The 13,034-nt window shown below is 49.3% G+C and overlaps 1 protein-coding gene across 2 annotated transcripts in view; it reads left to right on the plus strand.

Moving 5' to 3' along the window:
- Nucleotides 1–1,685: 1,685 nt before the first annotated feature.
- The window catches only part of LOC144143358 (annexin A4-like), a 395,087-nt gene continuing 383,738 nt past the window's right edge, over nucleotides 1,686–13,034 (plus strand). For both annotated transcript variants that reach the window (XM_077675128.1, XM_077675131.1), the window contains exons 1-2: nucleotides 1,686–2,035; nucleotides 12,704–13,008. In XM_077675128.1, the coding sequence (XP_077531254.1) occupies nucleotides 1,711–2,035; nucleotides 12,704–13,008 (630 nt within the window). In that variant the 5' untranslated portion in view covers nucleotides 1,686–1,710. The remainder of the gene's footprint in view (nucleotides 2,036–12,703; nucleotides 13,009–13,034) is intronic.

Below are 13,034 nucleotides of genomic sequence, written 5' to 3' on the forward strand. Positions count from 1 at the left end.
TGTGCCACTTTCGCTAGTGAATATGTTTCGTCAATACAAGTCAATAATCATCACCGCAATGGCCGAAGAAAAACAAGTTTAGAAAGCCACGCCGAAAAAAGCTATCCCAGAAAACGCGCTCTTCCTGCATCGGGGAAATAAAAAGGGCACTCGCATTCCTCGTAAGCCATGATTTGGTTCTTTTTTTGGGGAGCATTTATTTATGCCCTGTGGCAAAATAAACCCTATAAAAATTTGATACTTCTTCATCTGTAACGCTAATATAAACGTCTTTCTTTTCCTTGCGGTGGCCCTAACAGCTAAAGTGGGTACGCACCAGTCAACGGAACAAAGAAGTATTAGAGAAGAAGGCTGGCCTCCTGGTAAGCAGCGCACACTTACTAAACGCGTCTTTACTTTGCAGTCGCTCACGCCAATGCATGAGAGATATCGTGTCTCTGGATTTTTACTTGGCGCTTTTGCATCTTGTATATTACCGCCAGGTTTTCTGTGGCAGGCACGATGCGATTGTGGGTGGGTTGGATAAGCTTGCTGTGTTTTCACTGGATATTGGAAGAAAATTAGGGGTGCGTTCCTGACCTTACTGATATTGGAGCATACGTATCTTATTCCTGTAGGAGATGGCCGTACTTTCCGCCGAGTTCAAATGGATGTGCCAGGTTGTCAAACGAAGCAAGCTACAACAAGCTGCATCATAACGCTTGCTCGCGCTTTTAAATGGCCATTCAATTACGCGTCAACTAAGTTTTTCTGTAGTGCAGACAGTCAGAATTATGAGTTATTTCGTCATAATAGTTCCGAAATTGCTCCTAAACTGCGAAAGCTTTGAGCACACGGGGTAACTTCGTGATTTACGTTCGATAATGTTTTCACGTTCTCACTCAACTTGCTGTAGGCAATTCCATCGTAACGCAAACTGTTGTCCATAAATGATGGGGAAAGCTTGCAACCCTGGATACTTTTAGGAAAATAGCTAGCGACCACAGTTATCGCACGAGACAAGGGGCTGCCTTATAGGATGGAAGTAACGGAGCAGATCAATTCAAAAGGCAAGTGCATTGATAGTCATTGGTGTTTGAACAACACATGTGTGAACGTTTCTTAATACCGTATTTACTCGATTCTAAGCACCACCTATATTCCACGATCGACATTCCCGAAGTGAGGGGGGGGGGGTGCATAGATTCAAAAACCCTAAATTACCGCCCCCCCCCGCCACTTCATTTTTCGGCCGTATATTGACGAGACGGGCGAAATAAATAATTCTTTATTTGGCAAAGTATAAAAAAAGGACAGAAAATAAACCCACCGCTTACGTCTGATCCTTATAATAGTCCCCCTCACTACCATTCTAGTCCATTGTGAATGAAAACTTTGCTACCGGTTGATGATGACTCCGAGAAAAGCCGAGCTGCTTCGGGCAGTACCAGACGCGATTATGAGTGCCAAGGCGTCTACAAGGCGCGTCAGGTGCCGCAAAAAACCGTACAACTTCCAAACCACTACAAACTGGGTGCATGGAAAGTTTGAAAGCAGTTGTTCCTTGAGGACTCTCCTCCAACCCCCCTCCCTCTCTCCCATCCCGTCCCCTACTTTTTATTCAGCGTGCCTAATATGGACTTGGGATCATACCTGCGTCCCTGCTTGTGATATTCTCATGTGCATTCACTTATTAGGCGGTCGTGGGCCCCTGGTGAGGCCCCTCGAGTGATGAACATCCCGGAGGCACACGTGCTTCCCGGGAGCTACCCTCCCGGGGCCCAACCTCCCGGGGCCCAACCTCCCGGGGTCTACCCTACCGGGGGCCAACCTCCGTTGGGCTACCCTCCCGGGAGCTACCCTCCCGGGAGCTACCCTCCCGGGAGCCAACCTCCAGGAGGATACCCTGTCGGCGGCTTCCCTCCCGGAGTATCCACCCATGGCTACCAACAAGGATCATCCGGAAATTACTACCAAGGTCAACCTTCCGGCATTCCGCCTGGGGGCTTCCCGCCTCCTGGCCAGCAGGCTTATTCATTCAACAGTTCATCGGGAGGTAAAACACGAACTTTAAAAGGGCCGCAAAAGGCCCGCGCTTTCTCATGCTTGCGTGAAAACAATTCTCTGAGAATGCATGACTGCGTAGACGGATTGTACGCCGCATGCGATAGAGTGGTGGCTGACACCAGTGCGGTGTTTTCAATAACCAAAGTTACGACAAAAAAGGCCATTCGCCGCTAATTTCTGACGTAAAAAGAGCACAGAGAACAAATCTTGAACCAGAGTTACTTGCTGATGAATAAAGAGGGGAAAAAAAGATTTGTTGAAACTCTAGGGCGGGAATTTGGAGATAGTGGGTAAGCATTCTTTCCAGGGGCTCATCTCCGCACATTTGCCGGTACGCACGTTTGCCTTGGAGGCCTTCAGGCTTAGGGCCTTTTAAAAGCGCGTCATCCCTATTTCATATTTGCCGCGCTTTCGAGGCGCTTTTTCAAAGAAAGTGCTACGAGTTGTGCCGCGCCTCCACCAGATGGCGCCACGGGTAGCGACCGAGAGAAGTCGCAATGAAACATCCCCCTCGCGAGGGGCACGATCAAATGCAGAGCATTTCCGGGGGTGCACGACGTTAAGTAGTTTGCGTTACGTTAATGTTGCTGCACTTGTGGCAACTGCGGACGAGAGAGCGCTCGTCAGCAGTAATTTGAATGAGTCAACGATATAAGGCGCGTTGGTAGCGTCCCATTCTGTGTCGGCTTTGTGGCGCAGTGGGTAGAGCACCATGTACATTGCGTTCCGCCCGCAGGGTCGAGGGATCGAAACCGGGCGCCGGAGAGTATTTTTTTTATATAGTAGGGAGGGGTGCAGTGCGCACTACGGACGTCAACGCGGGTGACATCGTGAGTTACTGAAATGCTCTGCATTTAATTAAAAAAAAAGGCCCTTTTAAAATAAAGTATTTTATTAAATACAGGGCTCTTTAAAAACAGCATTTTGTTAAATATCCCATATGACGCACGTGTAGCTATGGTCTATAGAAATTTGCCTAGTCTGCCGTCCGAGCCTTCAGCAAGGTCCTTTTTGTATGAAATCCTCGGGCAGGCAGCACACCGGTCGACTGCACCAGCCTCGCAGTATTGCGGCCATTTGCGCAACTGACACATTTCTCTAAAAACTAAATTGGTGTTTTGATAGCTTTTCCTGACATTATTATTCTTTTGCATCGTTCAAAGTTTTTGTCTGAATAGGCCTTTTACGGATGCTGGAATACGGTGGCACGGTATGGCATAGGCGTAGAGTTTTTATTTTCCCGGTGGGGGCAGTGACATTGGTGAGCAATCCATTCCCTCTCGTATATATATATATATATATATATATATAGGTAAAAGGTAAGAACTACTTTGCGGTTAACTTGTTTATTATAAATTAGTCCAACAGTTTCGGAAGTGGAACTTCCTTCCTCAGGATTGTCCCTGAGGAAGGAAGTTCCACTTCCGAAACTGTTGGGCTAATTTATAATAAACAAGTCATCCGCAAAGTTGTTCTTATCTTTTACCTGAACGTTTCTTCTGGCCCATTGCAAAACTCATCAAAATCTCTCTCTCTCTCTCTCTCTCTCTCTCTCTCTCTATATATATATATATATATATATATATATATATATATATATATATATATATATATATATATATATATATATATATATATATATATATATATATATATATATATTTCACCTGGCGGGCATTTTTTCTCCACTTTCTTTCCAAATTCTTTATCTGTTTCAATGACCTACCACATTCAGCCCCTTGCTTTCCGAGGTTTTCTTGACTGCCAACCAATTTTGACTTTCAACGACCCCTCTGGGGCCCGTTATAGCCCTTTTCTTGTTTGGGTGAAGCTAAGCCTAATCCGCCGCCACACCGTCGGTTCCCCCGCCACTGTTCCGGCCCGCGAGGCTGGGAGCGCCGACGAACGCGGCGTCTTCCCCGACGTTGGGGGGGGGGGGGGGGTCCCGTTATGCAAGATGGTCCTTCCACCTTCTCGCTGCAAGTAGCAACCACTTCTGTTGATGCCGGCCCACAACCAGAACCTGTTGAAATGAACCACGACCAAGGGCCCGGTTCACCCAGCCAGCCAGCGCCCTGGACTTCTTTGCACCGCAACAAGAGTACCGGAACAACACCCGTCACCAAGTCTGACCGCGTAAGTCAACCCCCCTCACGGTTCGTGCTAAGGTCACTATCCAAAACCAACATTCGCTAAATACGTAAGAGTGCTTTCGCTAACCTTATATGCACTACGGCCCCACAAGCCTTTGATTCCTGATAGCCTCTCACAAATACGACGGTGCGGGCCATTGCCTTTACATCACAGTTTACGATGACGAAGATGCCTCACGCATCCTGGCTACTATTTAAATCACGATTAAATAAAATGGCAAGTGCACCTCTACCCCAGTTGAGGTCAAGAAATCCCCGCACTGTCCCAATACACCAAGAGGAGTAAGTGCAATTGGGCCTGGATACTCCAACGAAGATATTCTTGAACGGCTTCGCTGTGAACACGCAGAAATTCTCTCGGCACATCGCATCGGCAAAACCAACCGTGCGGTAGTCACGTTCAACTCCCCAGCTTTGCCGAAAGCTGTGAAGTAATACATGACTATCATTAAAGTGAGCCCCTATACCCAAGAGAATGGTATGTTACAATTGCCACTGCATCGGTCATACGCCCAAGTACTGTCTAATCCATATGGTGTGGAGGACCTGCGGTAGACCACATGATGCAGGTGGTTTACCGCAGGTGGTCCGACAGTATATTGTGCTGCCTGTGACAAATTAGGCCACATTGCTGTCAGTCAAACTTGCCCCAGCAGGCTCCCCTCAAATAACACACCCGCTAAGGATTATACCAAAGGCATCTCTTTGGTGGACAGAATACGTGAGAATAAAACTCAGCGCCAACCCAACAAGAGCCAAGTTTCTTCTGACTCTCAACAGGCCCCCCCTAACGCCGCCGTCTTGGCCTAGCTGCTGCCGTGCGAGAAGAAGTCCAGCAGCTCAAAACTGAAAACCAAGAACTCAAAAAGGCCCCAGCCGCAAAGAATAAGAATGTAACCAAAACGAATCCCACTAAACACGCTTCGCGCAACAGTACGCGCCATAGCCGGAGCCCCGGCATCAAACGTACTCCCACATCACAAAGTAAAATCGACACGGAGCTCACGCAGTCTCTCCACGCTATCCGAACCGACATTCAGCGTGGGCACACAACACGGCAAGATGACATCGGCAAAATTCGAAGTCTTCTCGAAAGTCACGTGCAACAAACAACGGCCTTACTACTACGTTTATCAGAAGGGTTAACCCCGACAGAGGCTCCCGAGGAACCCCCACGTAAGGTCCTTATGCAGCAATAATGGCTACTCCTATTATTCTGCAGTGGAATTGCCGCAGCTACCAGCAGAATCATCTCATTGTTACAGCGCATTAGGCAAATCCAATCGCTATTTATATTGATCCAAGAAACTCGCACAACTCCTAACGTTCGCGGCTACACGACCTACACCAGTCCCTGCATTACCTACAAACCCCATCGTAACTCAAACGGACCCACCCTCACACCCGGCTATGCGGCCGTACTGGTCCGTGCAGACCTCGGTAGCCGGCAAGTTATTGTGCCGGGCCTCACGTCTACTCAGCATGAAGTTGTGGTCGCTCATGCTCGACTACCCGCAAGGGGGCGGCGGCGCCGGTGGCAGCTGCGGCCGCAGCGAGTCCGCCCCCTCCATCGAACGCGGAAGGCAACCAAGAAACGGATGAAGACGGGGATGACGAAGAGGAGACAACCCCAATTAGCTCCTACAGAGACGTGCTGGCATGGTACAGGGAGGGCAGACGAGCCTACCCGCCGCCACACCGGAACCTTACCAGAAGGGAAGGGGTGCTCGTGCGACAGCTTCAAACGCGAGCGATATGGACGCCCGTGTTCGCCAAGCACGTGTGCCCCGAACTATTTCCAACGGACACGTGTGCGCTGTGCGGTAGCGCTCGGGCGACCATGCAGCACATGCTGTGGGGTTGCCACCAATCACCACCAGCAGACGAGGACGACCCGCTACCACCGCGTGTGAAGCGCGCGGCGACCAGCGGAACTTACGAACACCAGAAGATGGCTGCCGAGCTCGCGCTTGCGGCCATCGAGCGCCAGCGGCCGAAATCGCTGCTACCTCCCCCCCCCCCCCCCCCCCCCCCCCCCACAGGGGGCTGGAGGGCGGCGTCAGTAGGTGACCTAAAGGTTCCACGCAGGCTCAATAAAGAAGTTGTATCTCTCTCTCTCTAGTGGAAAAACCATAGTGGTTGCCTCGGCCTACTGCAGGCACATACAGGATCCCTCCGTAATATTAGTTTTAATTAGATAAGTCAACTTGCGTCTCAATTTCCCTCACAGATATAGTTATTGGAGGTAACTTTAATGCAAAGAGCCACACCTGAGGCTATACCAATAGAGACAAGAGAGGGGCGGCTCTTGAGGAAATTTCTGAACTATGCAATCTACACCTCGTTAACGACCTCGCATCCATCTCAACGGGACACCACCATCCCTGACCTGACATGGACCACTGCAGACCTCAATTGGTCCACGTACAGCACAACGTGGGATAGTGACCACTATCCTATATCTATTATATTACGCGGCAAGCGACTACGCATGACGAAAACTATCACTCGAACAGACTGGTGTGCCTTTCGGCAAGCTCGCAATGCACATGAGGACCACGATCTTTCGGCATTCATCCCTGGCATCCAACAGGCATCGCACACGGCTTCCGAACAAGTCACCTGTTATTATTATTATTATTATTATTATGATTATTTCCAGGCACTGTTGGCCGATTGGGCCGTTACATGGGTGGGGTAGAAAATTTGACATAAGAACCGTTATGTCAAGCATAAAGAAGAAATGTATAGCCGATACAAAAGAGAATAGATCACTACACTACATTATACGTTCTACATCACATACATCATGAAATACACTTCACAATACTGCATCCTACAACGTACAAGTTACAGCAGATACATTCAAATTTACAATAGAACACACGCACACACACAAAAAAAGCAATCAAGCGTTCACGAAGATTCACTTAGAAAATATTTTGCAAAATTGTTTTCAAAATGTTCTGCAGTTTGAGAACCACGTATAGCATCCGGTAATACATTCCAGTCTTTTATTGTTACAGGAAAAAAAGAGTATGCATATGTGTTCACACGACATTGAGGAACTAGATATTTACGGGGGTGGTCACTTCTTAGGGTCCGGACTTCACGGGGAATTAGGTACTGCTCTGCGTCAAGGTTAAATGTATTTTGGGAGAGCAAAAACAAGAATTTAAGTCTGGCTATGCGACGGCGGTCTAGGAGGGGTTGTAAATTTAGTTCTTGCAGCATCTGTGTTAGAGAATCATTACGAGAATATTTTGAAAGAATAAATCTAGCCACCCTTCTTTGTACCCGCTCGACTTTTTGAATTAGTCCTTTTTGATGAGGGTCCCATATGATGCTTGCATATCCCCAGTGTAGGCCTTACTATTGTGAAGTACGCTGTTAATTTTACGGAGACTGGAGCGAGTTCTAATTTACGACGTTAGAACCGTAACTTCTCTTCAGCCGTAGAGCAGGTATTAGTGATATGATGGGTCCAGTTGAGGTCTTCAGATATTTTTACTCCAGAGTATTTACATTTCTTAACGGTAGCTAGTGCAGTGGAACTTAGTTGGTACTCAAAATTTTGGACGAGCTTTACTTTGTTCGTAACTCGCAAAACAACCGTTTTTTCTTTATTTATTTTCATTTTCCAAGTTTAACACCCCTTTTAAATAGACGCCATAGCGTCGCTGAGCATTTTTTGATCATTATGGTTGCATATTTCACGATAAAGTAAACAATCATTGGCGAACAGTCGAACAGGAATGTTTTGATTAATATCACAACAAATATCATTGGTGTAAATATAAATAACACCGGTCTGAGGACGGACCCTTGGGAGACTCCAGAGGTTACGAGTAAAAGATCGGACTTGTAGCCGTTTATGTCCACGTACTGCGTCTTAACTGAAGATGAAGACACTCCTGCCATTGACGGGCATTTATCGAATTTGTGGAAGCCAGTTGAGCAGCTCACCCACGCTACCGTTATAATGGTCATTGCCACCGGAACCTGATGAGAATCAGGCATCAATACAAACTGATTAATTCGTATGAGAATCAAGTAATCAATGACCATTGGAATGCCTTCTGCTCATCACTTAGTAAGGAACATGGCCTCTACAAGCTGTGGCAAATTTACAGAGGCCTCACCAGGAAATCGAAAAAATCGCCAACCACTGTTATCCACTCTTGCACTGACGGACGATCCAGCCACAGTAGAGCACCAAATTATCACTACCTTCTTCCCCACGGCATCGCTCACCCAGCCCCCCGCACTACCGGTAATCCAGGTCCCCGATTCACGCGAGGACCTAGACTCTCTGTTCCCTCGGGCAGAACTCCGGGCGGCCATAATGCAGGGAAAACTACGTTCTGCACCTGGCCATGACGGCATTACCTGGCAACAAATTCTAAACAAGGACGATTTTACCCTGACTCGACTACTAGCCCACGTGAGCAAGCTATGGGAGATGAGCGAGGTCCCTCATTACCTGAAAAACATCCTCGTCAATCTCATCCCCAGACCAAACAAAGACCCAACTGTTATCACAAACTTGAGACCAATTGCACTTACTCCTACTCTTTGTAAACTAAAAGAACGTCTTATCCATGCCCGACTACAATACTACCTCCAATACGCTCAACCTTGGTTTCACCAATCCCAGACCGGCTTTCGCCCTCATCTTGGCACACACGACTGCCTGTGGCTTCTTCGTCGTGTTATCAATCACTCGGCAAGTAGTCGTGGCCTGCCATACTACGTGTTAGCCGTCGACATCCGCAAAGAGTTCGACAGAGTCAGTGAAACTGCCATTCTAGGGGAATTAGCTCAAGCGTATCCCAGCCAAAAAACTTAAGACTGGGTGCGCCACTTTCTCCACAGTAGACCCACAAAACCTAACGGTTCCCATCTGGGCTGGTCACCCCGTACCTACTTTTTGGACAGAGGAGTGCCTCAAGGGTCTATACTCGGACCAGCCCTCTTTAATCTGGTGTTGACCCGTATGACTCGTCAACTCGAGCAAGACACATCAGCCCGTTCGCCATCTACACGGATGATATTACGATATGGACAGAAGGTAATGACTTTGACAACACGGACAGTATGATTGCTGAACTTCAGGCGGATGTCGCAAACCTTGAGAACCACCTGCCTCAACTCGGGCTAGAAATGGCGCCTGAAAAAACTGAACTCCTTGTTCACGGAACCAAGTCCTCGCCTTCTACGGAACCAACCGCCATCCATATCGCAAATTCCGTGCCACTTGTGGCCACATAAGGCTGCTTGGCGTCCCGCTGGGCGGTCCCAACAGTCCAAAGATCTGGCTAGCCGAATTGAAAAGGCAAAGGAAACCGATGTTGCACCTTATTGAATGCCTGTCTAACAAGTACAACGGTGCACAAAAAAGTTCATGCATTGCTATGGATCGTGCTGTGGCCATCGGTGCCCTCGCATATGGTGCCCCCGTATATGACTTCAGCAAGACTAATCTCCAGTTTCTCCACATCCTTCACAGAACCACACTCCGAACCATCACCGGCCTACCTCGGCATACAAGAATTACGGCACTGGAACAAGCCACTCCACTTCCCCCCATCGATCTTATAAAGGAAACTGGAATGCAAGCGAACTTCAAGCGGACTCTTAACTTGCAAGAACTGGCGCTCTCAGATTGGGACAACCAACGGCCTATCCAGATGCACAATCTGCTAATCCCAATGGATCCATGGGCTCTCCCGGACGTCACTCCTAATGCACCTTCGAAATCGGTCCTGCACGGGCACTCCACGCTGCGCAAACAGCGCGTACAAAAGCTAAACCGGTCCCGTTTGCCCGGTGAGATTGACATCTATACGTCAGGGATCACACCATCGGTCTGGCTTGACACTGCTCGGAGAACCCAGATCTCAGCGGCACAGCTAGCCTCAACCTTGTCCACATAAGCTTTGACGTCTCGCAGATGCCCCCATCCCCCATTCGCATCCTCACGAACTCCTTCGGCGTAGTTCAAGAACTCAGACGGCCATCCTCTCTTAACCCCCTTACACAACAAATCCTGACCCATGTTGCCCTACTCCATCGCAACGGGGTATCTGTGCGGATTGATTGGGTTCCCGGCCACGAGACAGCTTGCACGGGTAACCAGGCCACCCATTCTGCGGCGGCACAGGGGAGCAGTATCATTACACCTGCGCTGGTTCTCACCACGCCGACTCCGTCCCTGCTACTTCCTTCCCTGCAGTTACTTCAACATAAACGCGACAAGAGGAAGCGCTGCATCACTACCACCCCTCAAGGATACTTAACCGACATCTCTTCCTGCCACGAGCCGGTGAGGTATTTCTGAACGCGCTCCTAGCAAATGCCGCCTACACCCCGCACGTTATCCGAAAATGGCTCTCACCCAATCTGCCGCTCAAATATACGTTCTGCAATATCTAAACAAATGCCGACCTCAGCCATCTCGTTCGGGATTGCTCCTTATTCTAGCAACATCGCTCAGACATCATCACATCTTTCCACGCACCCACAAGCACTCCAGAAGACTATCATACAATGGAGAAACCTCTACTGCACAAAACAGGGCTGTATGCCATTAAAAGTGGCCTAGCACGGGCAGTGTAGCTGGGGTCGACTGTGGTCCCTGCAAGCTGCCACGCCCCTGTAAAAGACGCTGCATTCCCCTCCCCTACTACCCTTCCTCTTCCCTAAACCGGCCTTTGGCCCTCCTTACCAAGAAAGGTGCTACTACTATCACTACTTCTCTCCCCTTGTTCCGGGATTTGAGAGCGGCGGCGGTCCAGTGGGCGCCTGAGAAGGGTGCACCACCGCATAAAGACTGGTACTGTAGTGTAGCCTTACGATGGGATGGGATTGCGTGTCAGCACTGCCCCCCTACCCTCGTCATTGCAGCGCTGCTGTTAGCGACACGTCTCGAGGTTTCGTGGCGAGATAATGAAAATGAAAATAGTATCTCGCGTAAGCGTATGGGGCCTTGGCATGAAAACAAAGTGAAACGGCTAGTCGAGGGATAGCAGCAAAAAACAGCGTGAGATCGTTGCCTGTCACACGACCAGTGATGTTGCTTGTCTTGGGGCAATACCGAACTATACAGGTGACGCTAGCAGTCGCATTGTGCGCTTCCGTGGCGTTCCTTCTAAGATAACAGCTAATACTAGAAGCGGCGACCAACTGAAAGCGTGGAAACTGCCTACTAGGTAGAGTTTGTTTGTTGTCTATAGGTTACTTTTTACGGCATCACAATTAGGCGCCCAGTACGGCCACCCCTGGCAACCTCTACGACGACATGGCTAGGCGGAAAAAATGAGGTCTCAATTGAAGGGTATGTGTCACCTTTATTACTGCGCAATAACTAAAATCCAATGCAATGTCCCCACGTCACCAAAATCACCATATATATTCGCCATAGGTGCGCTGCCTTTTCTCTTCCCGTCGCGAAATCTTTTTTTTTTTTTACTGAGAGTGGAATGGGACCATGCCGCTCCCGCGGCGGTGTATATTTTAGTAGATGTCAGTGAAGGAGGGCGTAATCTTCCATGGTAATGTAAGCGTATGAATTTGAATTCACTCGCCAATAATTAATTTCGTGGTCCGTAAGGAAGTACTCGCAAAGCTCCTGGCCAGGCGGGGGACGGATGGTACGACCATGCTAGTAGCCCATCTTCTCCGTGAATACTTCCTTGGAGGCACGTCTGTGCTTCACGGTAGGCATGCACCAAGTATTCCTCCAGCCTCAGCAGTGCTGGTTCCAAAGACGCTTAGAGGCGGGCCGAGCCAAAGCCCCTCGCCTCCGAACTCTTAACTGTCTCCGCATGCTGCAAATGGAAACGATATTTTAAAACGGTGGTGCAACGTCGCAGTAAAACTCCGCAAAAGTTTTGCGAAGCAGCAGAAGCTAAAGCTGATTGGCTTTACGCCGAAGGAGATGGTTGCGACGTCTGCTCAATCACTCTCAGGATAATGGCCTTCAACGCTTCTAATGCGGCTGTGCGCCAGGCGTTCAACGGAACATGTGAGTTCATTGTGTAAGTAGCCCAGTTAGCTTACTCGATACTCTTGCCCGTTCAAACTAACCCGATGTTTTTTTTTTCATTTCAATGGCTAAGGGATTGTGGTTTTTCTTAGTGCGGCTGACTGGAGCTAAAGTCGATATATCTGAGGTCGAGTTCACGGGAGTTTATTTATACGTGGCATTCGGCGGTGTTGCTTGTGTGCTGCGTGTTGTGCTCGCTGGTTGCGTGTGCAACCAGCGAGCACTTTCGACAGCAACACGAGAGCAGCCGGCAACAGCACGCTTTTCTTGGAGACAAGTTAGGCATGTCGACAAATAGGTCATGTGAATTACGATGTGCGCAGAAATCCTCAATAAGGTATACTCAGAACACGAAGCGTACAAGTGCGGACAACCTCTGGAAGTGTGATTGAATCGCCTCGTCAGAATAACTCATCTAGTGCACCACACTGTTGAATTTCTGTGTTTCGCCGCCCAGGTTTCAGCCCACCGCTTGCGTTGCCGCCACTGGGTCCGCAGTCTGGTGGGCTTCCACCGCTGGGAACGCCACCGGGTGCTTATGGCGCACCGGCAGGCGCGCCACCTTTCGTGGGGTCTCCTTTGGGCACTGGCTACGCGCAGCCAGGTGCTGGCGCGCCCGGTTACCCTCTGCAGGGAGGTTTCGCACAACAGACTGGTGGCCAACTGACGGTGGCCGGCGGATACGCCGGGTTACCTCCCGGCGGATACGCGCAGGGCAGCTACGCCGGACAAAGCGCCGTCTACGGCCCATATCAAAGTGGGGTGAGTGTAGACATCACCGCCACGGC

Source organism: Haemaphysalis longicornis, unplaced genomic scaffold, assembly GCF_048455015.1.
Source record: "Haemaphysalis longicornis isolate Haplotype H1 unplaced genomic scaffold, Haemaphysalis longicornis Haplotype H1 scaffold_1, whole genome shotgun sequence".
Lineage (NCBI taxonomy): Eukaryota > Metazoa > Arthropoda > Arachnida > Ixodida > Ixodidae > Haemaphysalis > Haemaphysalis longicornis.